At 45.2% G+C, this 27,935-nt stretch overlaps 1 protein-coding gene across 8 annotated transcripts in view; it reads left to right on the plus strand.

The window, feature by feature from the left end:
* STAT6 (signal transducer and activator of transcription 6) overlaps positions 1-27,935 on the plus strand; it is a 74,572-nt gene that overhangs the window by 34,380 nt on the left and 12,257 nt on the right. For 6 of the 8 annotated variants that reach the window (XM_020778703.3, XM_072991222.2, XM_072991223.2 and 3 more), the window contains 10 exons: positions 1,064-1,252; positions 5,361-5,448; positions 6,874-6,996; positions 11,548-11,640; positions 12,834-13,040; positions 13,490-13,584; positions 19,660-19,793; positions 21,296-21,442; positions 23,632-23,689; positions 25,964-26,059. In XM_020778703.3, coding sequence (XP_020634362.3) covers positions 1,064-1,252; positions 5,361-5,448; positions 6,874-6,996; positions 11,548-11,640; positions 12,834-13,040; positions 13,490-13,584; positions 19,660-19,793; positions 21,296-21,442; positions 23,632-23,689; positions 25,964-26,059 — 1,230 coding nt within the window. The remainder of the gene's footprint in view (positions 1-1,063; positions 1,253-5,360; positions 5,449-6,873; positions 6,997-11,547; positions 11,641-12,833; positions 13,041-13,489; positions 13,585-19,659; positions 19,794-21,295; positions 21,443-23,631; positions 23,690-25,963; positions 26,060-27,935) is intronic. The other 2 variants (XM_072991221.2, XM_078384712.1) reach the window with 1 other exon arrangement.

Here is a 27,935-nt window from a genome sequence, read left to right on the forward strand (position 1 = left end):
TAATCCCAGGTAGAGAATGCTCAGAAATGGGACTGTGCAGGTTGCCCAAGGTCACATAGGCTGGCTCTACCCACAGGAGGCACAGTGGGGGAATCGAACTCTCAATCACTGGCTCCGCAGCCAGGTGCCTAAACCACTGAACTATCCTGCCACTGAGCAACAACACAGGGAAAAACAATTCCATCCTGTCATTCATTGTATAAAACTAGAAACTAAGGGCAGAGCTCTGTGTGTTTTTTAAAATATGGTTAGTTCTCTGAAATAAGAGGGAACCAAGACAGTTAGTTTTGCCTGCTAGCAATTCTGTAAGTCTGAGATCACTTCCTGAAGACCGAATATTTGTTGTGCAAACAGAGCGCTGCTGTCCCATGTTTATCCATCTTGCCAATTTGTTTCATTTAGCAATATTTTCAGTAGCAGAGTAATGACTGTTGAGTCCCAGCGTCTTTTTTTCTTTTCTTTTCTGAGCATCTCAGTGGAGTGGGTAATATTTGTTTCCCGGCACATGACAAATTCCTTCCCTTTCTTGATTTCTGTTTCCACCATTTCCCCCTCTGCTCCTCTTCCCTGTTACCAACATTTTAAAACTTTGCTTTAAAACATGTTAGCCTTACAAGTGCCATCTCAATCAACCCACCTGTCAAATTCAGTTTTAAAGAAGGCTTTTCTTTGTGAAAGGACGGTGGAGATTTACGCATTTACCCAAAGGTGAACTGGGGACAAATCTCAACAGCCTTGAGATCCTCCAGGCAGCACTTTTGACTCTGCTTTGGCAGCTGTTGAGAGGAGATGCAGGGTCCCTACCCAGGTGGCTGTTTTTTTTTTTTTGTTTGTTTGTTTGTTTTGACCTTGGGGTCTTCAGCAGTTGATTCTTCCTGTTCACTGTGCCCAGCGGGAGTGTCGGGCATTGAGATTTGTCACTGATTGTTGAAAGCTCCTTCCCTTGTGCTACAAGGAGCCCTGTGGCACCCTTAAGGCTAATATGTTTTTTGTTTGGTGTAAGCCTTTTTGGGCTTTGCACCCTTCTGCAGATGCACGATTCCTAGCTGTGTCTCCCCTGCAGCTCATTTCTGGTGGACAAGCAGCCTCCACAAGTTCTGAAGACCCAAACCAAGTTTCAGGCGACGGTTCGCTTCCTGCTGGGGCCTCATTTGCTCAAGCCTCCACACACATCCTTCATGGTCACAGCTGATATTGTGACAGAGAAGCAGGCCCGGGAACTGGCCACCAACCATTCTGGGACTGTTTTCAGGTGCGTGAAACCATTTCAACTTTATAGCCAATCTTCTTGCGGTTTTGCTGCTTTGTTAGCTGTGCTTCCTTTGGTCAGGGCACCCCAAAGTCTTGAAATATGGACACTATGACTCACTAGAGTGAAGGGAAGCAACTCCTTTCTGTTTTGAATACTGCGCTTTCAAGTGGAATCTGACAAACTCTAGGAAAAGATTAGGCAGCTTTTAAAAAAGATTTCTCTCTCTTTTTTTAAATGCAAGCTGAAGCACTGCCTGGGTTGGAATACCAGGCTAAGACTAGGGGACCTCCCCACAACTTTTCAGTTAAAAAAAAAACCCTACCAAGCAATGACATCCTTCCTCCCTTCACCAGTGCACACTCTTTCTTCTTTTTCTTCCTCCTTCCACTTGTTTTCTATATTTTCTTAATAATAACCATGTGCTGTCTAGTCAATTCTGACTTATGTGTGGTGACCCTTTTCCAGTTTTCTAGGAGTGATTTCCCATTCCCTTCTTCTAGGGGTGTCTTGGGACCCTGCAGCTTGCCCAAGGCCACCCAGGCTGGCTCTACTCTCAAGAAGCACAGTGGGGGAATCAAACTCCCAGTCTCTGGCTCCACAGCCAGATGCCTAAACCATGGATGACTCTCTCTTCTTCCCCTGGTGTTTACACTCCTTACTAGCAGGAAGCAGGACCTCGTTTGGCCTCTCCTGGCTTTCATTCCTTTTAACGTTAAAGAAGACTATTGGGCAAACAGTGGATGGAAGCTATAGTGACGTCCAGCCTCATTGTTTCTCCAGTGTGTTCTTTAGAGACCCATATGAACCCCAAAACAGGATGCCAAGCACAGCTGCAGCTTCTTTCCTCTGCAATATGCTCAAGTGTTTTCTCTATAGATGTCATACAAAAGAGACTTAAGAGAGACAAGAAGTTGTTTATTTTTGCTTGGGAGCAGAGGAGGGCACTTTTGGGGTTGGGGAGAGGCAATGTGAAAACAAAAAGAAAAGGGGAGAAAGGATCGGAATCTTGAGTCTGCCCCCACCCCACCCCAATCCTCAGCCCAATCGTTCTGACCATCACATTGGTATTTTATTTAAAAAATGCGACAAGAGAAAGGAATTGGAGGAAGGCATAAATCCTGAAGCAGCAGGAAAGATCATCCTTTGGCATGTTGTTCCGGTCACATTCCCTGTTTCATCCAGCCTCACCCCATGTTGATAAAAGGAAACAAAATACTTTGGTTTGGATCCAGATGTCATCATATGTAGAGTAGACCCATTGACAACAAAATATGAGTCTTGGGAGGAATGATAAATAGGAGAAGAGGGAGAAAGCAGAAGGTGGGAGAGAAAGAGAGGGAGTGAGACGGAAAGAAAATAGGAAATAGAAAGTGCTGGTGATGGAAAAGAAGAAAGATTGCCATCAAGAAGAGAATGTGTTGGGGTACTGTATATGTGTGGGCGTCCATGCAGAAAAGGCATGTTGCCCAAGGCCCTGTCAACCATGGTAGTGCCACTGGGTAGAATCCAAGATCCATCACTTAGGACCAGATAAAAATGCACATCTGCTCAGAAGAAATATTGAGGTCAGGAGTAGAGATGAGCACAAACCTCTCCCACCTCACCAGCCAGAGCATGCTCCTGTTCTGCCCCTCTTCAGCTGTTCAGCCAGTCCCTGGCAGGAGCATGGGCTTCTCTGCCCTGCCTCCTTGGCTAATCGCCCACTCTGACAAGAAGGCAGGACAGGCAAGCCTGTGCGTCTGCCCAAGGAGGCAGGGGAGGAACAAACTCTGGCTGGTGAGTGGGGCATTGGCTGGGGAGGCGGGGGAAAGGAATGCACAGCACAAACATCTGAGCCAAGGTTTGTGCCCATCTCTAGTCATCAATTGTTTCCCTTATTAGAACTGGACAGAGCTTACAGTCCTTCCACACAAATCCCCACTCCTGATTTCGACAAGCTTTCAAGGCAAGATTGGTGGGGATCGTTTTGCTGATACTTTTGCTACTTGTCTCCTCTTAAATGCATACTTTAACATAGTGAGGGTATCTGAGTGTATCAGTAAGCTAAGAGAAGTGCCATTAGGAACCATAAGTTGTTAAGTGTCTTGATAGCCTATAACAGTCACAAGAAAGTTAGGATCAGAAGACTGGAGCCAGTTGCATAGCTAATGGTCAGGATCCAAAGACTTCATTTAATTTTGGATACTATTGAGGCTATTAGTTTGTATTGTTTATTTCTTTATTACATTTTATCTTGCATTTCCATTAAGGAATAATGCTTGAAGCCACTTCACAAACACCACTGAACATCCCAAGCTGATCTCCAGCTCTTGGCCTAGGCTGTGATGACTCCCTACATCTGATTCCTGCATCAAACTATGACAAAATGCAGTAACTAAACTAGGTGTTAGGTACAGTTGATCATAACCATCAGCAGAAACAGGTGTATACCTAGATGATATTGAAGAGAGAGAATCTTCTGTTGCTGTAGCAAAATCACAACCCCACCTCATTTACACCCCCTGCAAATGTCTGCCTCTAGTTGCTCTATTAATGGCTCTCCTAGCAGCTTCTCTTAACTACTCCTTGGAAAAGAGATTATCCTCTTTTTGTACTTCCATATTTTGGCTTCCTTTGTCTTCTCTCTCATCTTCCTTTACACTGCTTTCCCATCATACCCAATTGTCACTTCACTTATTTAATGAAATCACACCATTTAAAGTATGTGCAGTGCAAAGGTGGACATTTTCCCCACCTTTGAGAAGCTGCATTAGACCAGCTGGAGCCAACTGTGGGCCACTTTGCCACTGAATGTGGTCTTGTCAATGCTGCTGTTACAGGAATTCAGTGGCTGACACAGACGGTTTTTGCCACCTCAGTTGCCACTGAAGTGAAAATAGCAGAACCCTGTGCTAAAAGTTCTACAGGCAGCGGGGTTTGTAGAAGACAGGAAGAAATGCTTTCTGGTTTTGACAATGAGGAAGGAAAAAAGAGGAAGTGGTTTTCGCAGCAATATCTTTGTCAAGTTTTGTTAGAGACCTCTGTTTGAGGACACTGGCCCTCTAGGAGAGCAGCCCTAGTTTTTCCTTCCATAAACTTTTCTGTTTGCAGGAAGTATTTTTTTAAACAGGAAAGTTGTGAAGACAGACAAACAAGCAAGCAAACCAACAGGTTTAGTGATGCAAGTTTGGCAGTGGTGTTAGGGCAGCTCTGAAAAACAGCCTTGGGAGCGACATAGGCATCTGGTTAAATATCTAGATCTAGATTTTTGAAGACCACTTTCCATAAAGCATTGCAGAAAGTTTAGATCCTGTTAAAGGTCTTGAAAGGAGCTGGCTTAATATACTCTGTGACTGTGACTCTTTTTGTGTGTGTGTGTGTGTGTGTGTGTGTGTGTGTGTACGCGTGCATTACACACACACTCTTACACCCCACCCATTAAGTGCCTAGGCACTACTTTGGGCAACTAACAGCAGTTAAAACAATATTGTTTCAAGAGGCCTTCAGAAACATCTTACAACTCTTACAATCCGGGCGGATCCATGAATTAGATATTGATTTTGATTAGCTGTTGCCTCCAGGTTTATTTTATGTTTTGGGTATTACTGTTTTGCTCTGGATCTCATTATTTATGTTTTTGTGGGTTGGGATGGATAGTTGTGGTTTTTACCTGTTTTCCTAAAGGCTGGAAGGGAGGGAGCCTGGCATATATTTGCAGATTAAGCATTCCATAGCATGGCAGCCACCACCATGAAGGCCCGGTTCCTGGTGGTCGTTTTCCAGACCTCTCTAGGAGTGGCCATCCACAAACCATATATAGAGAGAGATTTTCTATCCTCTTTCCAGACCTAAAGCTAGCATATTCTGGTGTTTCAAATCATTTTGGCATACCTTTTCTCCTTCTAAGTATACAGTGTTTTTTTTAACCATAGAAGGTATGCCTGTCACCCCATATATACCAAAGCTTTTCACTGGCTTCATCTTGCTTGTTTATTTAGATACAGAGCTACCAATGCTGGGATGTGGTTTGGTACTGAAAACACTTAAGTTTGATGCAAGCCGTCTGCAGTATTAAACCACTTCCTCATACTTGAAATGCATACTTATGCTTGCTCTCTTTTGCTTTCAGTGAAAACACTGGAGAAATTGTGAACAATACAGCACCTCTGGAGACAAATGCCACAAGCAATGCCTGTTGTGCTGTCTTCAAAAATATGGTACATACAGCAGCTGTGGGTTGTGGGAAAGGGAATGTTGAGGAAGAAATACAGCCTTATAGGTGATGGGTTGAAGCAAAATCAACTAACTCTAGGTAGCACCATTACTGGTAAATTGGGAGAAAGTTACGGTATCTCACAATCAGCTTTTTTGCTTGGTTGCTTGCTTCTTTTTTATCTATTGTTTGCTTTACTTTAGAAATCACAAATCTAATTCTGAACCAGCGTCCTACAGAGCTCCTGACCAGGTTTTATCATACTTAGCTTTAGAAATGTAATAATGTTATACACCCTGGATGGTAAGGCTTGGGCCTGGTCTGCAGGTGCACTAGGAAAGGACAAGACAGTTTTGAGGTACAGTGGTACCTCACTAGACGACGACCTCATAAAATGACCAATCCGCATGACGATGAGGTTTTGCGATCGCTATAGCAATTCGTAAAACAGTGATTCCAATGGGGGATTTTCGCTGGACGATGATTTGGTCCATGCTTCGCGGACCATTTTTTCGCAAGATGACAATTTTTACAGCTGATCAGCAGCTTCGCAAAATGACTTCCCTGTGTTTTTGGGACCCATGCTTCGCAGGACAGCCATTTTAACAGGTGATCGGCGCTCGCAAAATGGCTTCCCTATGGGTGATCTTCGCAGGACGATGATGTATTTTCCCCATTGGAACGCATTAAACGGGTTTCAATGCATTCCAATGGGGAAACGGTTTTCGCATGACGATGTTTTCGCTAAACAGCGATTTCTATGGAATGGATTATCATCATCATGCAGGGCACCACTGTAGTGGAGAGGTCATGGTCTAGGTCTATATCACTGGTTCCAACCTTGGGTAAGCCTGGTGTTTTTAGACTGCAACTGCCAGAAACCGCAGCCAGCGCAGCTGGTGGTGAAGACTTCTGGGAATTGCAGTCCAAGAAACCTGGGTTTATACAAGATTGGGAATTACTGATCTATATAATTTCACACTGCAGGAAGGGGATATTAAAACGGCAGCATCCTGTTTAAAACAACAACAGATCTCCTGGTCAAGAGAACACTGGCCCACTAAGGAGAACAGTTCCATTCTGTCCTTTTGTATGTTTACAGATAATATTTTTTAAACAAGAAAGTTGTCAGTATGAAACCAAACAAACTGCCAGCTGCAGTGTGAAGTGGGGAACTCCAGGGTGCTCTCTCAAGGAGGCTTTCTTCCCTATCCCCCCCCCCTTTTGTGGCCTCTCTATATACAGCTTTAATCTGCTTCTGTACATAGCTCTGTGATTCAGGAGACGTCCAGGATCCCAAATGAATAGGTGGGGAGCTGAGATTTAAAATTGGTGTCCCAAAGCAGAAGCTGAAGTAGCTTCCGTGGCCTCCAGCATCTGTGACACTGTTCCTAGTAAAATGGATGATTTTGCCTTGCTCTTCCTTCAGCTCCTCAAGAAGATTAAGCGCTGCGACCGTAAGAGCACAGAGTCTGTGACAGAAGAGAAATGTGCTGTTCTTTTCAGGGCCAGTGTGAGCCTTGGTCCAAACAAAGCCAGCTTCCTCATGCAGGTAAACACACTGCCAAGGGTTATTTCATCATCTAGATTATTTCATCTTTGTCATCTGGTTGGAGGTGTGCTGAAGTTCTCTTACTGTTATAAATCATGGCATAGATAGATTCTTTAAAGGCTTCGCTTATGTAACCAAATATGTGGTGCCTCAACTTACGAACATCCCTACTTACAACCATTTCGAGTTACGACCAGCTCCGGCCGCAAAATTTTGCTTCAACTTGCAGCCGGAGCTTCCAGTTACGAACTGAAAAAGGCAGGGGGAAAAGGCAGGAAATTCAAATTGCTAACTATTGGTAGGCGAAGAGGCTGCTTCTTTGTAGCTTTTTCACCCCAGCAGTTAATAAGAATGTGCGATTGGAGAAGGCTTCGGACTGCCTCCTTCTGCTTCTGAGTGAGAGAGAGAGAGAGTGTGTGTTTGCAGGGAGGCTTTGGGCTGCCTGGTAAGGTAAGATGCTGTTTTGTGCTTTTTAAAAACTATTCTAGATGTTTTTGCAGTGTGGTTTTGAGCTGGAGGGGTTATGTTTCTGTGCTGTGCTGGGTCTTGGAGGGTCTTGTTTGTTTGGGTTTTTTCCGCCATTTCCGATGGGTCTTGGGGGGTTGTTGCTTTTTGGAGTGTTTTTTTCCCATTTCCGATGGTCTTTGGGGGTTTGTTTTTTGGTTCCCCCCAATTTCCGATGGGTCTTGGGGGGTTGTTTGCTTTTTGGCATTTCCCCCCATTTTCAATGAATCTTGAGGGGTTTGGTTGCTTTTTGGGGGGGTTCCCCATTTCCGATGGGTCTTGGTTTTTTTGGTTTTTTTGTTTTTTCATTTTTCCTCCATTTCCAATGGGTTTTCGGGGGTTGGTTGCTTTTGGGGGGCTTCCCCATTTCTGATGGGTTCTACATGCTTTCCTTGCTTTTTCCTTTCTTTGCCTTTCCGACCTGCCCCCTTTGTTCTCTGTGCATTTCCGATCTGCTCCGTTTGTTTTCTGTGCATTTCCAATGGGTCTTGCACACTTGATTGCTTTTCTCCCCCCCTCCCTTTGGCCAGAAGGGATTAATCGTGTTTCAAATGAGTCTTGCAGTGATTTTTTTTTTCCTTCGGCCAGAACGGATTAATTGCATTTCAGTGCATTCCTGTGGGAAATGGTGCTTCGACTTAAGACCATTTCGAGTTACATCCATCTTCTGGAACAGATAATGGTCGTAAGTTGAGGCACCACTGTGCCACTGGTGAGTTCCCCCTGCCCCTCATCATGAATTGGCTGCTTATATGCTCTGGAACTATAAATGGGCGGTTGATGTTTTTTAAAGCTTCAGCAGTACTATAGTTAATACCGTATCATATCAGTAGGGATAATCAGAGGCAGTAGTATTATTGGAATTTTAAAAACCTTAAACAGGTTGTGTAAGATCATGATTAATTAGCTATATATCTATAAGGCTGTGGTATGCGCACAGCTTTTGTGTGGGAAATATATTTCCTTCTACCAGTTGCACAATTATAAATCCTCTAACAGCTATTGTGGTGCTTGTGTGCAGGCTTCTGCCAGGGCTTAACACTGGAGATGCCATGCCAGGGAATGGTGATAACCCTAGGTTAAGCTCTGAGTTCCTGAGATAGTTGGGATGCTGGCTGTTAGCCCAAGCTAATGTCAGCAACAGCAGGGGTGCAGTTCCAGAGCAGTAAGAATACCACAGTATGGTGTTCCTGATCACAGTGTACAGATATGAAAGCTGGATCATGAAGAAAGCTGACTGGAAAAAATTTGAATAATTCAAAATGTAATATTGGAGGGAAACATTATAGATATAATGGACTTCCAGAAAGACAAATCAGCATTAGGTCAAAACAAGCCTAAATTCTCCATTTAAAGTTAAAATGACTAAACTGTGGCTATCATAGCTTGAATATGTCATGGGAAGGCAGAACTCACTGTAAAAGTGAATAATGCTGGGAAAAATGGAAGGCAGTAGGAGAAGTGGAATACCTAACAACAGAGGGATTGATCCAATACAGGAAACCAATGCTGTTGAGTTTGTAAGAGTGGAGTAGGCGGAGTAGAGCTATTGATCACTGGACCTTTTGGAGGCCATTAATTCATAGGATCACCATAAGTGCACATCATAAAGTTAATATTGGAGGTTCAGAAACCAAAGAGAGGAGGATGTGGGTAACAGGGAGGGAGGGAGGGAGGGATGGCTTGTCTTTTCTGCCTTTCTAGTAAGGGATCACTCAAGGCAGCTTGTAAACTTAATTGAAAACAAATTTAAAAATAAGCTGAAATGATGTAAACAATTACAATATTATAACAACCGATTAAAACTGATATAGTACTCATTAAAGAAACAGTTTGTAGGCCACTTTGAAGAGATGTGTCTTCTTGTCTCTTCTAGTATAGTATGTCTCTCTATGTTGTGACCTTCTCCATATTCAAGAAAGAGGCCTTTCACAGGTTACAGATAGCTTGTAACTTGAGCTGAAAGCACTGGCATATTGCATAGGTGGTTCTTCCAGGTGTGTGAAATCAAACTTCAAAGGAACCTTGTACTGTACTTACATTCTGAAAACCAGCCATCACACAAGGCTAACTAATTCATGGGAAAGAGGCTGTAACTACACAAAGCCCTACTGGAGCAGAATGGTGTGGTCTATAAGGTCATCTGAGGTCACAGGTAGGAGTGATATGCCATTTAGTCCAGCTCACTCATCCGTTATTTTCCAGTATCATGAAGTGGCTTAATAAATGAGCCACTTCAGCATAGCGGCAAATTGAACATTAACCTTGCCCCTCTATTTTCTATTTCTATTCACACAAAGGCACAGATTTTTTTTCATTTAATCTAAATGATTCAGCATACCAGTGATAGTCCAGCAGAGGCAAAAAAAGGGAAAAAAAACCCTTCAAACAATTTCACTTACCATGTCTCTCCTCATAGGAGCAGGGGAAGTGTTAGATTAAGCCATTTCACAATACTGAAAATTGACAGCGGAAGAAGCCTTGGCAGCTCTGACAACTGCAAGGCTTAATTGTGGTCCATTTCCTGTGATTGCACATGTCAGGAACAGACCTGCACCAAAAAAATAGAAGCTACTGGGGAATTCAGAAAGTTGCTTATGGGGGCACTCTGGGGCGCTCAGGGGATGTATTCGTTCACTCTAGCAATCGGTTCCTCTGGTTACTGGGGAAAAAGTGAACCAACCTGTCTCCACAGTCCACCAAAGAGGAGGAAATATGTCCATCTGATCAAGTCCTGGAAGAAATTCCAGCTGGGATACTCACATTAGCTAACTTGGCTTTTAATGCTTCGGACATTGCAGCTCAGGACCTAACGGGGGGCATTTTGTCTTGCAGATTTCTCTGTTTGTCTTCACTGACTTTTTCAGGTTTTCTGCCATTGGCCAAACTATGTTATTGCTTATACTGTACTGTGTAGATTCCAACATTTTGCATCAATATCCAGAATATTTTGTTCAGCTGCAGTGCTTGTTTGTTGTTGTGTTGGTATTGGGGGTGCTTCTCTTAGCTTTAATAATAAGCAGGAATGCTGCAGGAATGTCTAATCTGGCCCCCTACTCCAGTTCATATGGTGACTACCATAGCAATCATTTTTCATTTTCAATTTTTTAAAGTGTTCTGTGACCAATTTACCACTACATCAATAAATAAAGTGGGCTAGCACTAAAATTAACCCAGGTGTGCTTCTTGTGCTTGGAACATCATGCATCGCATTCCTCTTCCATTCTGTTCCTTTCATGCTGTTCATGTAATTCCACTGTTTCAAGTGGTTTTGTTTATTTAAAACGCAGCCTTAGCACCGATGGAAATGCCAAGTATACATAACAAAGTCTTTATAATAGTGCAATCTGGAGCGCCTTTTGCACCAGGGCAGAAAGTAGGCAGGCTTGCAAGGACACTGGGCAAAATCGGGGGAAGGGGGTGAAAGAGGCGGAGAAGGGGGCAGAGGAATGAATGGAGGAGAGGAATGGAGGAGAGAAGAGTGTTCCTGTTTCCATCCTCTCTCTGAATGGAGAAACTACAATGACCAGGAATAAAAGGTTATAATATCTGCGTAGGTGTGCAGAGCAAATAATAACACTGGGATCCACGAGGAAGCAGCAGAGGCAGCGTGAATCAGTGAGTCTTGTCAGGTCCTCGGGTTCAACTGCCAGGGTTCCATGAGAGAATCAAGGCGTTACAACAGCAAGCTGAGGAGAGTAGTTGCAGATGAATGGTTCACGAAAAGGCTTTTCAACAAATATATAGCCAGCCCCAAACCTAGACCCTTTAGGCCTGTACAGCATAATTTGGCGGAACGCTTCAGAGAGTTGAGGTGCTTTCCTCTGAAAACTAATCGCCGCTGCATCCCAAACTGTGCCTCAGGACTTTGTTTCTAGGCTGGCCAGAGTCCCAAACAGGGGAACTCCTCACAGGACCCATGGTTTGTTTCAGTTCCCTGCTTTTATGTTTCTAAGATTGCCAGTCCAACACCATAGCCAATAACAATAAAAATGCATAAAGAAAGTATTTGAAAGTGTCCTTCCCCTTTTGCTATTTCTGTTCCAGGCCCTTTCACTGCCCATTGTTGTGATCGTCCACGGTAACCAAGACAGCAACGCCAAAGCCACCATCTTATGGGACAACGGTTTTGCCACCACGGTAAGGGATTGACCCTAGCTAAAACCCAAGACTTTTAAGCGCCTCTGAGGTAAAGACAGTATTTTCAGAAGGCTGCTTGTTGTGGGGCAAAATTGAAGAGCAGAGTCTCACTTTAATATTTTTGAACAAGGAGACACCTGACATTTGGCTGTTGCTAATTAATGAGGTTTGGTACTGGGTAGAAATGTGTTCCTGATGAGCATGGAGGTAAGGAAGAAAAATACAGCGTGTTCTTACCACTCCCTGCCTTAGCACTGCGGTGATCTGAGCAGACCTGAGCTGTCCGTTGGAGCTTTTTAGCACACAAATATTGTCCTATTTTTGGAAGGACATTTTGCATTGTGAACTTTTCCAACATGGCCAGTAGCCTCTCGCATTTCCAGGCTGATACTGAAACGTGGGGGCCTAAAAACACCCCTGCATGTGTTTACAGTGACTGGGTTGCGTTGGTTAAGCTGAAGGGAGTTGGGAGGTAGACTTAGTGGTGTGCCTGTGGGCTGAAATCGCTAATTTACATGTTTGTTGTTGTTAAAATAGTGCAGCTTTTATGTATTGTAAAGTTTGCTAGAATAAGTAATTGTAACTTTTTTTTAGAAAAAAATGAACATTTTAAACTGAAAAAAAACCCACCCTTGTACTTTCTGCCTTGGGCCAGTCTGGAAGGACTGGAGGTGTTTTGTTAGCATGGCAGAATTTTCCCAAACACTACCTAGAGTTCTCAAGGGGGGTTTCTAGCATATTAATTCAAAAACATTTTTTTAATGTCAGACTCTTAGAAGAATTAAGGGTGTTGTAGTGCTGTGAAAGTGACCCCAGGCCCTCCTGTGGCCCACAGGCACCTTGAGTGCTTCTGATTTAGAGGGTATGGTCTTAACTCCATTTTTGCTGCCATTTGTTTGTTTGTTTGTTTGCCGCCCACACTACCCAACGGTCTCTGGGCAGCTTACAACAATTTAAATACAATAAAAGGATTAACAGATAAAATAATTTAAAAAATTAAAAATACATTGCTCTAAAAATTGCCATCAGGACCCATATTTGATATTACTTCAGTTACAATAATGTGTTAGGTTGCTATTATGGCGGGGGGCCGGAGGAGGCAGCATAAGTTGGGAGATACAATAGATCTTCTCCTGCCTCCTGTAGTTTATGGTGTGTGTCTTGTGAGGTTCAGTTTCTGTGTCCTGTTCCAGAACCGCATTCCTTTCATGGTGGCTGAGCGTGTCAGCTGGGGAGACATGTGTGAGACTCTCAACCAGAAGTTCATGGCTGAGGTGCAGACCACTGAAGGCCTTCAGAAGGAACATTACTTCTTCTTGGCCCAGAAGATCTTTAGTGACAGTAGCGCCAGTCCAGAGGAATTCCAGAACCGCCAAGTGTCATGGTCCCAGTTCAATAAGGTGACTCGTTGCGTTTTGTTAAGAAGGGTGGTAAAGGTAAACGTAAAGGTTCCCCTTGACAATTTTTGTCCAGTCGTGTTCGACTCTAGGGGGCGGTGCTTATCTCCGTTTCCAAGCCATAGACCCAGCGTTTTGTCCGAAGACAATCTTCTGTGGTCACATGGCCAGTGCGACTTAGACACGGAACGCTGTTACCTTCCCACCGAGGTGGTACCTATTAATCTACTCGCATTTGCATACTTTTGAACCGCTAGGTTGGCGGGAGCTGGGACAAGCGACGGGCGCTCACTCCGTCGCGTGGATTCGATCTTACGACTGCTTGGTCTTCTGACCCTGCAGCACAGGCTTCTGCGGTTTAGCCCACAGCGCCATCACGTCCCACAAGAAGGGTGGAATGACCGCAAAACTGGGTTTACCCTTGGGTCTCACATTCACCTTGGTGTTTACAGGAGAATCTTCCAGGCCGAGCATTCACATTCTGGCAATGGTTTGAAGGAGTTACCGAGTTCACAAAGAAATACCTGAAAGAATACTGGTCTGACAGGTAAGAGAGCAACTGGATCAAGTGATTGTGGCAAATTTAGTAGTTACAGCATCAGTTTAGGAGTGAGGATAAGCTGATTCAAGTCTCCACTGAGCCGTAAAACACACTGAGGGACTTTGGGCCCATTTCTGGCTCCCAGTCCTGTCTTTGCAGGTCTGTTGTGAAGATAAAGTGGATGGGGTAAGAATTTTGCATAACACCTTCGGCTCTTTGAAGGAAAAGTGAGATGCATGTGTAATAAAGCTGATAGATAGATGGAATGAAAGGAATAGAGCATATGTTTAGGTGAAATTGCTGATTCACAGAGAGAAATAAGGCAGAGAAATTCAAGTACAGTAAAAATATGAATATTTTTCTGGTTCAGAGATTTGCTGAAGTATCCCACACAACAAAAATGTAGCTTCCCATCTGTATAATTCAATATTATTATCTAGCCATAATAATCTTGAATTATACTGTAACTTTTATTGATCTTATGAAGGAGCAAAGAGTTGGTATTGCTCATTCCTAGCTATGGAACTATGGGTTGGGAGTGTGAATCTGCACTGTCCCTCCCAGGAGAAGACCCAGTCAAGATCATCCAAAACCAGCATGTGTGGCTGATGGGTAATGTGCCCTGCTGCCTATGCGGTCGTGGGCATAAGCTACATGATCCCAGATCTTAAATAGGATAGATGGTAAACTATCCCCGAGTAAAGTAACCCTGTGAAGCTTGCTGTCCGTCAGAATGGATTTGACAGGATATAATTATTTTAATATTCTTGAAGAAGCAGATATATATGCAGGAGAAATACCTGCCCTCTTTAAAAAAAATCAGGTGCATACTGCACATAATTCTGTAGACTTTCCATGAATTGTTTCTTCACCGACAGTCTTATATATGAGTAGATTTTTTTGTGGAAGGGATGCATTCAAACTTTTTTAAACTGATGCCATGATACAAAGGCCAGTGCAAAATCAGGCTGCCCCTTTTTTCTTTGGGTATAGAGTTTTTCCCCCTTCCACTAGGGGCTTCTTCCTTTTTAATGCTGCAGCGATTTGAAAAGTGTTTTCCCCCTGTAATCCGTTGTTTTGTTCTCTAAAAACATGAGGAAGTGGGACTGTGTGTGGTATTCTGGTGATGTGCAAAGCTTGGTGTGATGTTTTAGACAGCGAGAATATCCCCCACCTACAATCGTTCCCCCTAATTGTCTCAAAGTATTTTTAAATTTTTAAAAGAGAAACTGAGTTTAGCACTAAATCACCTCCAGGGACAAAAAGAAAAAAGACAGAAATCAATACGAAATAGAAGCAACTCTGATCAACTACAGCAGGCTGCTATGTTTCTCCCTTTTCCATGCAACACTTTAAACAGCCCACTAGGTTTAGAATGCACATAGAAGAAGAGGTGGGGATTGGCAGAGGGCAGGAGCAAAGGAAGGGGGGCTATGGGCTATGGTTTCCTCTAAGGACTGAAGGGCCAGTGTGGACAGTGGCATTGAAACAATCCACTGTCCCCATGTGATCACCTAATCCAAACAGAAGTGTAAAACAGGCTGCAAGACGAGTTTATTTATTTATTTATTTTATTTATTTATTTATTTACAATATTTTTAGCCGCACCATTGCCAATGGCTTCTGGGCGGCGTACAACATTAAAACCTAAAAACATTAAAAACATTTTAAGAAACAGTATAAAATACCATATATTAAAATATTTCTTAAAACAATTAAAACATTAAAAGTAATTAATTAAAATGCTGGGTGAACAGAAAGGTCTTTGCCTGGCGCCGAAAGGCCAAGAGTGTCGGAGCCAGGCGGATCTCTCTAGGGAGGGTGTTCCAAAGTTGGGGGGCAACAACCGAGAAGGCCCTATTCCGACATGCCATCCCCTTCACCTCTTTCAGAGATGGCACCTTCAGAAGGGCCTCCTGGCCTGATCTTAGAGGACGGGCAGGCACATACGGAAGAAGGCGGTCCTTTAGGTAACCAGGTCCTAAGCCGTTTAGGGCTTTATATGTCAAAGTAAGCACTTTGAATTGGGCCCGAGCAGCAACCGGCAGCCAGTGTAAATTTTTCAGAACCGGCGTGATATGAGTCCGTGCGGCGGCACCACTTACCAGCCGCGCAGCCCGGTTCTGTGCCAGTTGCAGTCGTCGGACCGTCTTCAAAGGCTGCCCCACGTATAGCGCATTGCAGTAATCCAGTCTGGTTGTTACCAGTGCATGAGTGACTGCTGCCAGGCTCCGCTCATCCAGGTAAGGGCGAAGTTGATATATTCTCCGCAGCTGTAAGAAGGCACCCCTGGACACCGAGTCCACCTGGGCTTCCAAGGTCAGACTGGGGTCAAGGAGCACCCCCAAGCTGCGGACCCTATCCTTTAGGGGGAGTGTGATCCCGTCTAAGGTAGGGAGATGGCCCTTTAACCTATCTGGCGGGGCACCTACCAGCAGCACTTCAGACTTGTCTGGATTGAGCCTCAGTTTATTGACCCTCATCCAGACCATTATCGAGTCCAGGCACGAGTTCAGAACGGTGACTGCCACACCTGGATTGGTAGAAAATGAGAGGTAGAGCTGGGTGTCGTCAGCATATTGCTGACTCCTCAGCCCAAACCTCCTAACGACCTCCCCCAGCGGTTTCATGTAGATATTGAACAGCATGGGGGACAGTATAGAGCCCTGAGGAACCCCATGACGCAACTGCCATGGGTCAGAGCTACTGTCCCCCAGCACCACCTTCTGGACTCGATCAGCCAGGTAGGAACGGAACCACTGTAAAACAGTGCCTCCAATTCCCATCCCAGCCAGTCTGTCCAGAAGGACACCATGGTCGATGGTGTCGAAAGCCGCTGAGAGGTCCAGGAGAATCAACAGGGATGCATTACCCCTGTCTTTCTCCCGGCAAAGGTCGTCATACAGGGCGACCAAGGCAGTTTCCGTCCCATAACCCGGCCTGAAACCCGATTGAAATGGATCTAGATAATCCGTTTCATCCAGGAGAGCCTGGAGCTGCTCAGCCACCACACGTTCCAACACCTTGCCCAGAAAAGGGAGGTTTGCTATTGGACGATAGTTGTTCACTAAACCTGGATCCAGGTTAGGTTTTTTTAGGAGCGGGCGAATCACTGCCTCCTTTAATGGGGCAGGAACCACTCCCTCTCTTAACGAGGAGTTGATGACCTCCAGGATCCAGGTGCAAACTCCCCTGGCAGATTTCTTTATTAGCCATGATGGGCAAGGGTCGAGTTGTGTAGTGGTGGCACGAACCGATCCAAGCACCCTGTCCACATCCTCAGGTCGCAACAACTGAAACTCATCCAATAAATTATGACATAAGTCCGGAGCACTGGACACAACCATGGGCTCTGCATCAACAGTGGAGTCCAAATCTTTGCGAATCTGAGCAATTTTTCCCTCAAAGTGCGTAACAAATTCGTTACAGCGAGCCACTGAGGAGTCCAGGACCTCCACCGAACCATTAGGTTGAAGAAGGTCCCGGACCACTCGAAATAGCTCTGCTGGACGACACACCGAGGAAGCGATACGGCTGGAGAAATACTGGCGTTTCGCCAGCCGTATTGCCACAGAGTAGGCCCGATAATGGGCTCTAAGCTGTGTTTGGTCATAGTCGCAGCGATATTTCCTCCATCTGCGCTCAAGCCGTCTCCCCAACCGTTTCATGGCCAAAAGCTCCTCTGTGTACCATGGAGCCTTATAGGCTCTGCGGGCAGGGAGAGGGCGCCTAGGTGCGATCGTGTCAACCGCCCGGGCCATCTCCTTGTACCACAAGGCGACCTGGGCTTCGACAGGAGCGCCGACCATATCAGCTGGAAACTCCCCTAGAGCATTCAGGAATCCTTCAGGATCCATAAGTCTCCGGGGGCGGATCATTTTAATTGATCCCCCACCCCTGCAGAGGGTAGTAGTGGCTGAGAGTCTAAATTTTACCAGGAAATGGTCCGACCATGACAACGGAGTCAAAGATAAATCCACCACATCCGGACCACCATCCCCCTGTCCCGCAGAGAATACTAGGTCAAGTGTATGGCCTTTCTCATGAGTCGGGCCGATGACATGTTGAGACAGCCCCATGGTTGTCATGGCGGCCATGAAGTCCTGAGCTGCCCCTGATAAAGTGGCCTCAGCATGGAGATTGAGGTCCCCCAGTACCAAAAGTCTGGGGGTCCTCAACACCAGATCCGAGATCACCTCCGTCAGCTCAGGTAGGGAGACTGTTGGTAAGCAGCAGGGTGGGCGGTACACCAACAGAATCCCTAATCTGTCTCGCAAGCCCAACACACAATACAGGCCCTCTAGACCATTTCCCAAGGGGACAGGGAGCCTGGAAAAATGGAGGGAATCCTTGTAGACTATTGCCACACCTCCTCCCCGCCCCTCCGAGCGACCCTGGTGTTGGACCAAGTACCCAGGGGGACATAACTGAGATAGAGGAACTCCTCCTTCTTCTCCCACCCAGGTCTCAGTAATGCATGCCAGGTCGGCCCCCTCATCCAAAATTAAGTCATGGATGAGGGCAGTCTTGTTTTTTGCCGACCTGGCATTTACCAACAATACCATGTGGCCCGGGGGGTGGCTGATATGGTCACCTGGTACCATTTGGCTAGGAGTAGAGCTAGAAAGGGGGATAGGTGTAAGGTATCTAACCTCCTTTCTCCTACTCGGGCATGCTCTACTCCCACCGCCGTATCTTCCCCTGCCGTATATTGTCTCTATTGGTTGCCCCAGAGACCCCTCAGACCCCCCTGTTTCCCAGCTTGTTCCCCAACCGGTTCCTTCAGGGAATCTGGCAGCCGGCGAGAGCCCAGCCATAGTCCCACCGTCTCTCACTTGGTGAGCTGCGGAAGGCAGATGAAATTCGGCTCCCCCGAGTGCAGGAATGCTGGTCTGAAAGGGCCCCAGAAGCAGTTCCAACTTAAAAGCCTTCTTTTCCCCTTGAGCCAGGTGGCTGATGTAGGGAAGGGGAGGAGGCAGCCAAGAAGCAACAGGGCTCAATCCTGCAGAGCAAAGGGTGACTTAGCCAGTTCCCTCTGCAAAAGGCTGGCAGCCGGCCAACCACAAACCCACCGTCTCTCACTCGGTGAGCTGCGGAAGGCAGATGAGATTCGGCTCCCCCGAGTGCAGGAATGCTGGTCTGAAAGGGCCCCAGAAGCAGCTCCGGCTTAAAAGCCTTCTTTTTCCCCTTGAGCCAGGTGGCTGATGTAGGGAAGGGGAGGAGGCAGCCAAGAAGCAACAGGGCTCAATCCTGCAGAGCAAAGGGTGACTTGGCCAGTTCCCTCCGCAAAAGGCTGGCAGCCGGCCAACCACAAACCCACCGTCTCTCACTCGGTGAGCTGCGGAAGGCAGATGAAATTCGGCTCCCCCGAGTGCAGGAATGCTGGTCTGAAAGGGCCCCAGAAGCAGCTCCGGCTTAAAAGCCTTCTTTTTCCCCTTGAGCCAGGTGGCTGATGTAGGGAAGGGGAGGAGGCAGCCAAGAAGCAACAGGGCTCAATCCTGCAGAGCAAAGGGTGACTTGGCCAGTTCCCTCCGCAAAAGGCTGGCAGCCGGCCAACCACAAACCCACCGTCTCTCACTCGGTGAGCTGCGGAAGGCAGATGAAATTCGGCTCCCCCGAGTGCAGGAATGCTGGTCTGAAAGGGCCCCAGAAGCAGCTCCGGCTTAAAAGCCTTCTTTTCCCCCTTGAGCCAGGTGGCTGATGTAGGGAAGGGGAGGAGGCAGCCAAGAAGCAACAGGGCTCAATCCTGCAGAGCAAAGGGTGACTTGGCCAGTTTCCTCCGCAAAAGGCTGGCAGCCGGCCAACCACAAACCCACCGTCTCTCACTCGGTGAGCTGCGGAAGGCAGATGAAATTCGGCTCCCCCGAGTGCAGGAATGCTGGTCAGTTGCAACAAAGCCAAATTGCTCTGATTCAGCTTGCTAGTGTCGTGGTGCCTGTGGCCCCAATATGTGTGCAGATAGTTTAAATTTTCTCTTTGGTATACTGTAATGTGGCAGTCTTGGAATCATTGCAGTGCTATATGGTGTCACTTTTTTAAAAAAAAATCTCTCTCTCTCTCCTGTCAATCTGTGCAACCCAGGCTCATCTTGGGCTTTGTTAGCAAGGACTATGTTAACAGCCATCTGTGCCAAGCACCAGTCGGTACTTTCCTGCTACGCTTCAGTGACTCTGAAATTGGGGGCATCAGCATAGCCTACGTCACTTTCTGCCATGGTATGATTTTTCATAGAAGAGCTGGAGAAATCAGATCTACTCTTCATCAAATAAAGTTATTGTTACTATTGCTAGTTTCACTTTAGCTTCAATTTCAATTTCCTGGTTTTTTTTAAAAAAAAAAAAGCCCCACTGAGGCACATAGGATACATATCTGAATAGACATCATAATATTGCATTATATATGTAGGAGGTCTATGAAATCAAACATTGTCCTTCAGAGATCTACTTTGGAAACTGGAAGAAATTTGAAGTCTTGACACTGATTGGAAAAGGGATTTACAGTAGTGTATTCCAGCCCTCTGCCGTCTTCCATCTATAGGCATTGTTATAGTCTCTGTTGAGTCTTAAATGTACCTGGTTACTGTCAACATGCTTAACAAGGAGTGTGAGCTCTTACCCTTTTGTTGCCTTCTCTAGAGGAAGAAGGATTTGTCTATATCGACGTACTCTCAAACAGAATGGACTAGCATGGATCAATGCAGTATTAGGGTCCACACAGATTATGTATGGGTGTAAATCCTAGCAGTGAGGGGGGAAAGAAACACCACAGCCTGGTGGTGTTGTTAAAAAAATCAACCCGGGAAGTAAGGCTGTTTCCCCTGATTTGAGACTGATGGTCCTGGTTTCAGTTTTCAATCAAGTGGACACCAGGGAAAATCCTGGTGTCAGTGCTTAGTGCAGATGTGTACCAGTAGACTTACTTACTTACTTACCCTGTTTCCCCAAAAATAAGACCTAACCTGAAAATAAGCCCTAGTAGGATTTTTAAAGATGCTCATAATATAAACCCTGCCCCCAAAATAAGCCCTGGTTAGATGAAACTCCACCCTACACCAGTGCAGCAACCAGAAGATGCTATGACTGTATTTGAATAAATGTGGATTTTTGTACAAGAAAAAAATAAAACATCCGCTGAAAATAAGCCCTAATGTGTTTTTTGGAGCAAAAATTAATATAAAACCCTGTCTTATTTTCGGGGGAACACGGTGCTTGCTTGCTTACTTATTTACCTACCTACCTCCCCCACCTTTCTTTCTAAAAAGCCCAAAGTGGCTGGTTCAAAGTAACTTCAACAATCCAGGTTTTGTGGCATGTCTCATGTTAGAAAGGCAGCCACATCCCTGTGATGTTCTGTGCTGTGACTGCTGTCTGTCTAATAGGGGCTCCTTTTGTAAGTGGCAGGTTGTCCTCTTCCCAGCCAGTGGAGCTTCTCGTGAGGCACCTCCCACGTAAAGCCACAGGAATAAATACAAAGGATGTGTAGTTGTGAATGTTGCTATTGCCTGGCTTGTGTTTGGCCAGAGACCCCTTATTTTGTGGTACATAGAACAGACCCATTATTTTGAGCGAGTCTTCTGTTCCTGTTTCAGAAATGATTGTTTCCTCTTTGCTGTGGTGAGATGGAAGACAGTGGTCAGGCTAGTGAGTGTATAACTTCTGCTCTCAGTTCTCATCTTGGTTTTTCCTTCTGTTGCTTTCTTTCTTCCTGCCTGACTCAGGTTCCACTCAGGTGGAGAATATCCAGCCATTGACTGCAAAGCAACTCTCTGTCCAGTCCCTTGCTGACTGCATTCGGGATCTTTCAGAGCTTTCAATACTGTTTCCCAACAGGCTAAAAGATGAAGCTTTCAGGAATCACTATAATGGTAAGTGGTGGAAGAGTGGCGGAAAGAGCATGATTTTTAAATTTTTTATCTCCCTGGAACACCTGCTTCTCCCTAAGAGCAAAATATCCCATTTTATGCTTTTAGTAGGCAGGGCAGAATGTGATGAATTCTGATGGCCCAGGTTGTAAAAGAAAGCATAAGGATGGTGGTGCTTGTGGATTTGAAGAGGGAAAACAGGATTGATACCCTCTAAATTCAAGAATCTGGGCTTCAAAGCTCTTTGGCCCCATCTGTCTCACTTCTTCTACACTCTGTTCTGTCTCCATGTCTTCATCATTTCATTCATGTGCAATAAAGAACCAGGGTATATAGATGTGCTACTATACGGTTATATAAGTTTGATGTCACTTCAGCTGTCATTGTCATAGCTCCATCTTTTGGAATTCTGAAAATTGTAGTTCGGTGAGATGCTTAGAGCTTTCTACTGTAGTTGACAGGAATCGATTAGAATTCTATCTCACCAAACTACAATTCCCAGGATAGAATCATGGCAATTAAAATGATCTCAAGTTGCTACAGCTGTATAGTGTGAATACATTAGTAGGCAATAGTATTAGAGATGGGGTCAGAAAATCTGGGTTATGCTTAGAGTTGTGTCAAAAAGAGAATGGAGAGAAGATAATCTGGTCTAACTATAAACTCGGGGGCCAAATCCTATGGTAACATCTCTCTGCTGAAAAGACTGCTTCAGAAATGGCCAGGAAATCAATTGAACTGATCTGCCCCCCTGTTCTGATGTGCAGATTAGAATTTAATGTGCAAATTATGAGCGAAAATTGTCAAAATGCATTTAGAAATGAACATTAAAAGTGGAAAAATGTACTGTATTTTCCTGTGTATAAGATGCTACTTTTTCCTAAAACCATTACACTAAAAATTGAGAGATGTCTTATACACGGAAGTAAGCTGAGGCGGGAACAAAACTGCCCGTACCTTGTCTCTGTAAACAGGCTTCCTTCAGTCATGAGGCTTAGCTTCCTACAGTCAGGAGACTTAGCTTCTTCCAATCACGAGCCTTATGGAAGTGATGTCAGCTGATGCTGAACAAACCAATTGGAACACACCTCCTCGGAGATGGAGACTGTAGGCTCAGATGCAACAGGGGCTCGCAATGTCCGACCATACTGAGCCCAGAGGCTGAATACACCACGCTAAATTAAGATTTCTTAATTTTGGATTAGAAAAGTGGGGGATGGGCATCTTATACACGGAGGTGTCTTATGCACAGAAAAAATACAGTACATGTGTGTATGTTTTAAATGCAGCTCTTCATTAGGACTTTTTTTAAAAGGCAGATAAAAGTCACAGTCGGAGAGAACAGATATATAAACAAGCTTTTGCAGAAGTGACACAAACTCAAAATAGATTGATATGCTCATTCCTCCCCCTCTCCCTGCCCCCCATTTCACTTTCTGGGTAGAGCAACCTGTAGCAGACCCATAATGTATTTTGCAAATAAACGTACACAGTGCAGATCACAATGGGGTACATTCAGATGACATGTGTTTGCATAGCTGACAGCTCCCAATATGTGGCTACGCTTTTGCAAAAATCTGTGCCAGGGGCAAGCAAAATGCAACCCTCCAGATATCATTGGACTTTGTTTTTTATAAGCCCTATTCAGAATAGTGAAAGTTGGCAACAACTACACCTGAAAGGCCATATTTTGCCCATGTTGTGGCCTTTTTCGAACAGCAGTTCCCAACCTTGGGTAACCCCGGTGTCCTTGGACTGCAGTTCCCAGAAGACTTCCCCACCAGTTGTGCTGGTCAGGATTTCTGTAGCAGTCCAAGAACACCTGGGTTACCACTGTTTTGGATCCCTACAGTGAATCAAGGCAGGATGATTGGCACAAGCCATTTAGTGGGCAAGTGGGGTCCATCAGTTGCTCAGAGCCTCTACATTTTAAAAAGAGGTTAATCCTCTAATGCCTTCTGCCTTATCTTGTTCGGATGGTGGCTCCAAAATTGAACACCTTTCTGGTTTTGGGAACTTGCCACATCAGAGAGGTGAAGCAAGAAAACCTCTATATTCCTCCTTAAAGAAGACAAATATTGCTCAGGATCTCATCTTGCTGTAGGATTTGCTGGAGCTTCTGTGGGGGAAAGAAGGGGTTACATTCATTCTGTGTGGAGGGAAATGAACAGGTTGTGTGTTTTCTCCCATAGCAGAGGCACCCAAGAAAAGCAGTTATGTCCGAGCCAAGTTGACGATAACTCTGGACACGTGAGTGTGTGGATTTTCTTGCTTGAGAGGGAAAGTGCCTTGCTGAGTTGAATTAGGATTTTCCCTTCTTCTTGAGGATAAACTTCCAACCATGTTTGGTCCTTTCTTGACTCATGACTTCTAAGTAATGGCTCAGACACACAGGGTTGCTTCCAGATCTGTTCATACTTAATTGTAGAGCCACTGAAATTAATGAAACTTAAGGCAGTGGTGGGCCTATTTTATATATGAGTAACATACAGTTCATGAAACTTGATAGTAGACTGTATGGAACATGGGCCAGCTAGGAGTGGCTGGCAAGATCAGATAGCAGAGCCCTGATTTTATCTGATTTCTCATGCTTATTAGGGTTGAATACTGACCTATGAACAGGTCATTTAGCCAGGATTTAGTCAATGTTTTGGTATTTGATTTTTCATTACCCTTGAGCTACTCACTGTAGTATAGATACTATAGGAGAGGAACACATAGAGCATTTTTCAGCTGTGAAAAAATTAGGAAAAGGCCATGTGGCTTCTAAATAAATAGAAATGCAGGAGCAGGTGATGCTTTTATTGGTCAACTTAAAAAAAATCAAGCAAAGAGCTAGCTGTCTGCTGTTTTGCTTGACTTTTCAGTGGTATAACAAAGGTGTCGCCTGCTCCTGCATTTTTCATCTCTGAGATCTGAGTCTGATACAGATGATGGGCCTGAGGGGCGGTGCCTTTTTCGATGTTTGGGGAGGCTATAACCTCTCACCATCATCCTAGTGCTTTACAGTCACCAAAGGAGGAGAAAATTTAGTCTTGTTCTCAGCAGTCGCGATGAGCATCATTACATCAGCACCACCCTGAGTAATGCTGAAGCAGCCATGATGGCTCCATCCTCATGGGGAGTGCGGAAGGAGGTGGGGATTGATTCTTATTATTCCCATCTTGAGAATTGTAACCAGCATGACTCATTTTATATCACCGTTACCACTGTTGCAGCACCGATGCCAGTTCTGGATGGCATTTGGCCACTGTGAGAGCCCAGGAGCCATTATAACCCAAATCCAGAGCCTGTGGAGTATGCACCCCTGCCAGAGGAGTGCAGTTTAGTTTAAGTGGGCCTTCACACTGGCGTAGATTTGCATTGGGACATCACTAAAGCTTCTGGAGTTCTGGGAATTCTGAGTCAGACTTTGTACTCTCAGTGATGTTCTTTGACAACAGCGAGAACTACTACCCTCATTTGTGCTCTTCAGGATTCCTGTGAAATGAATGACTCACATTGCAGTGCCTTCCAGCCACCTCCACTACACCTTTGGAGTTGACAGCATTCCATTTCCCTTAGCATAGTGTTGGACTTGGAGATTTTTATCCCTTCCCAACCTTTGGTGCACAGAGTTGGTGTCCAGTGTACTAAAGATGCTGAAGGAAACATGAGTACCAGCGGTTTGATGAAAGGAAAGACCTTGATTTCATCAGACATCTCTCATATGCCAGGCTGTTAAAGGCACTGGAGTCCCCTCTCTCTTCCCATCGTTGGGAGAAACGGTGAAACTTGTAGATGCTACTGGAAGCTTCATTGATCATAGGAAATATCTTTTCTTCCTTTTGGTAAAATACTGTAGCTTGGGAAACAGGCATTGCTGGGCCTTCTCGTATTCTGAAAGCAAAACGCTGGGTGGTGTCACTTGTTTTCTGCCCTGACCTGAATGGCAGCCAAATCCTTATAGCACAAATGTTGTTTGAATAAGGCAGAGAGTATTTGTTTGATCAAGGGCTGGTTCTAGTGTTGCTGCATCATTGCCTATAAAGATGAACAGTATGTGCAGGTGTATATACTTACGGCCTTACCTAGGCAAAACTTACTTAGATCATAGCTGGTGAGTGGCTAGAGTCTCCCAAGGAAATAACATTTCCAAGCTTTGATGTAGAGTGCAGTCAGGCAGATTGCTCTCTTAAAGGCCTATGCAGGCACTTGTCTGCTCATGTGTAGGTCCAAACTGGGTATGGAGATGTGGCCATGCCCTATCAGGGTTCCCAGTCACAGGAATTGTGCAGCTGTGTTCAGTTGAACACAGTTACAACATACCTTTACAGACCTGTGCTCAACGTACCAGGGGTCTGAAATGCTGTGCTCAGTGTATAATATGCTAGAGGGTGGGGTTTAGCACCACACTTGCATCTCCATAGCTGTGATTGCTCTGCGTGTGAGGAGACACACAGCCATTTAAAGCTTGCGACATGAGGGTTTATGCATGGCCCCACGGCCCTACTGATTTGGCATAACTTCTGTGTTCAATTCCAGACCTTCCTCATTTCCTGCTCTGCCAGTTCAGGCGCCAGTGGACCCTCTGGGCAATTCTAATGGGAGTTATGGAATATGTTCTGAGCCTGTCTTTGGGTAAGTGCCAAATCTCTAGTCTGCTGAAACCATCATTGTTTCTCTGAAATGACGGTCTGAATGCAACCATGTTAAAGAAGGCTGCGTATGAAATCTCTTCATAGTTTTTCACTGTCCTGCAAGAGTGAGGAAAAGTATATTTTTACTGAAGAATGTGGCGTGGCTTCCTTCCTATTTCTTGGTCTCTGTGCAACACTTTATAGATCTGAGCCTGTGCAGAAAACCATGGTTCAGAACCGTTTAGGTAGAAACAGTAGTAATGGAGATGCTGCTCCTTTTCTCTATAGTGCTTGTGCAGCCGGGTTGATTGGTCCTCGGTTCTGTTTTACCTGCCTCAGCAGCTGATACCTTAGAGAGAGGGATTTAGACCAATGCAAGTCAAAGGTTTCAACAGTTAATTTATCTCTTGTTTTATCATCTCCCACCTACTTTTGTTTCATTTTCTCATTTCAGTATGTTTCTGATACTATCTTATCTTTCTTTTTGGTCACCTTTTTTGTTTGTTTGTTTTTTTCTTTCCCCTCTGGCCCTGTGGTTCCCAAGGGTGTTCTTTAAGTACAGTTCTATCTTTGAAGGAAAAATGTCCCTCCACACACAGACACAAGGATGGTCTTTTCTGCCTCAGTGAGCAAAGTAATACTTCCATCTGCAAAGTCTTTGAATCTTGTTTCAGTTGGGAAAGGTGAAACTCAAGTGTCTGTTTAAACATTTCCTTCTTGAGAAAGCGATTCCTCTGGACCCGCCTTCTATATGTAAATTGCTCCGAAGTCTCAGGATTCTCCTTGTTCGGGCCTCCAACGTCACCCATTGCCTATTTCTTCATCTCGGTGTGGATTTCCATATCATTCAGTGTTAACCTTGGCACCACTTCAGGGTGTCACTTATGTCAAACCACAGAAGAAGGAGAGTGTGGGAAGCAGTGGCGTAGCGTAGTCTGGGTTCCCAGACTGAACTTCTACACCTGAGGCATCAGAAACCCCGGAGGAGGCAAAATGACCCTAGGATCTGAGGAAGCCATTGGCTTACCTCTAGGGGATGGGGGATATAAAAGGGAGCACTGCCAAGAGGTGGGTTAGACACACCCCCCCAGCCAGAAAGTACCTGTAAAGAGCAGGATGGCCAAACTGAGCAGACAAAGGAAGTGACGTCTACCTCAGAAGAGGGAGGAGGAGGAGTCCCAGGAGGAAGGGACTTCGGGAGACAGTTAGAAGATTTTTTAGGAGCCTGGAGGGCCGAAACCTCTTCTGAGGAAGACTCTGAACTGCCTTTGGAATTGGACTATGTATTTAAAGAAGACCCCTGGCAAGGGGTTGTGGTACAACTAAGGGTCCCAGAAGAAGAGGAGAAGCAAGAGAAACCCCAGCAAGCCTACCACCTTTTTTGTTGCAGGGAGAGGAAATATCAAGCAGGGAAGGGGCAAAAACCTAAGCCCAATCCCAAGAAACTTTCAGCCACCTGACTCCAATGCTGGTGGAAAAAAACAACAAAGGGACCACCAGGACCAGAAAGAGAAGAAGGTGAGAAGACTGCCAAGCCAGGGGACACCCCCCCCCTCCCCAGGATCTCCAGGGAGAGCCTCCCAACATGACTACCGTCACTGCAGGCATAATGCCCTTTGTTACTGACTGCAAGATGGTCTAAAGACCTCTGTGGTCTAGGCCAAAAAAAACAACAACAACACTTTCATTCCCAGTGAAGAGAAACTGGAGCCAGAAGAGGCAGTACTGACCTCCTGGAGATGGGAATCAGGAAGGGAGACACTGCCATGTCAGACAGTTCGCCTGTGACTGCAAGTAATCCGAGGACTCTGAACCTTTTTGAACCCTGTGTTTCTTACCCCTCTCCCTGTTCTAATAAATCCTGTTTTGTTGGAAGC

This window comes from Pogona vitticeps, chromosome 2, assembly GCF_051106095.1.
Source record: "Pogona vitticeps strain Pit_001003342236 chromosome 2, PviZW2.1, whole genome shotgun sequence".
Taxonomy (NCBI): Eukaryota; Metazoa; Chordata; class Lepidosauria; order Squamata; family Agamidae; genus Pogona; species Pogona vitticeps.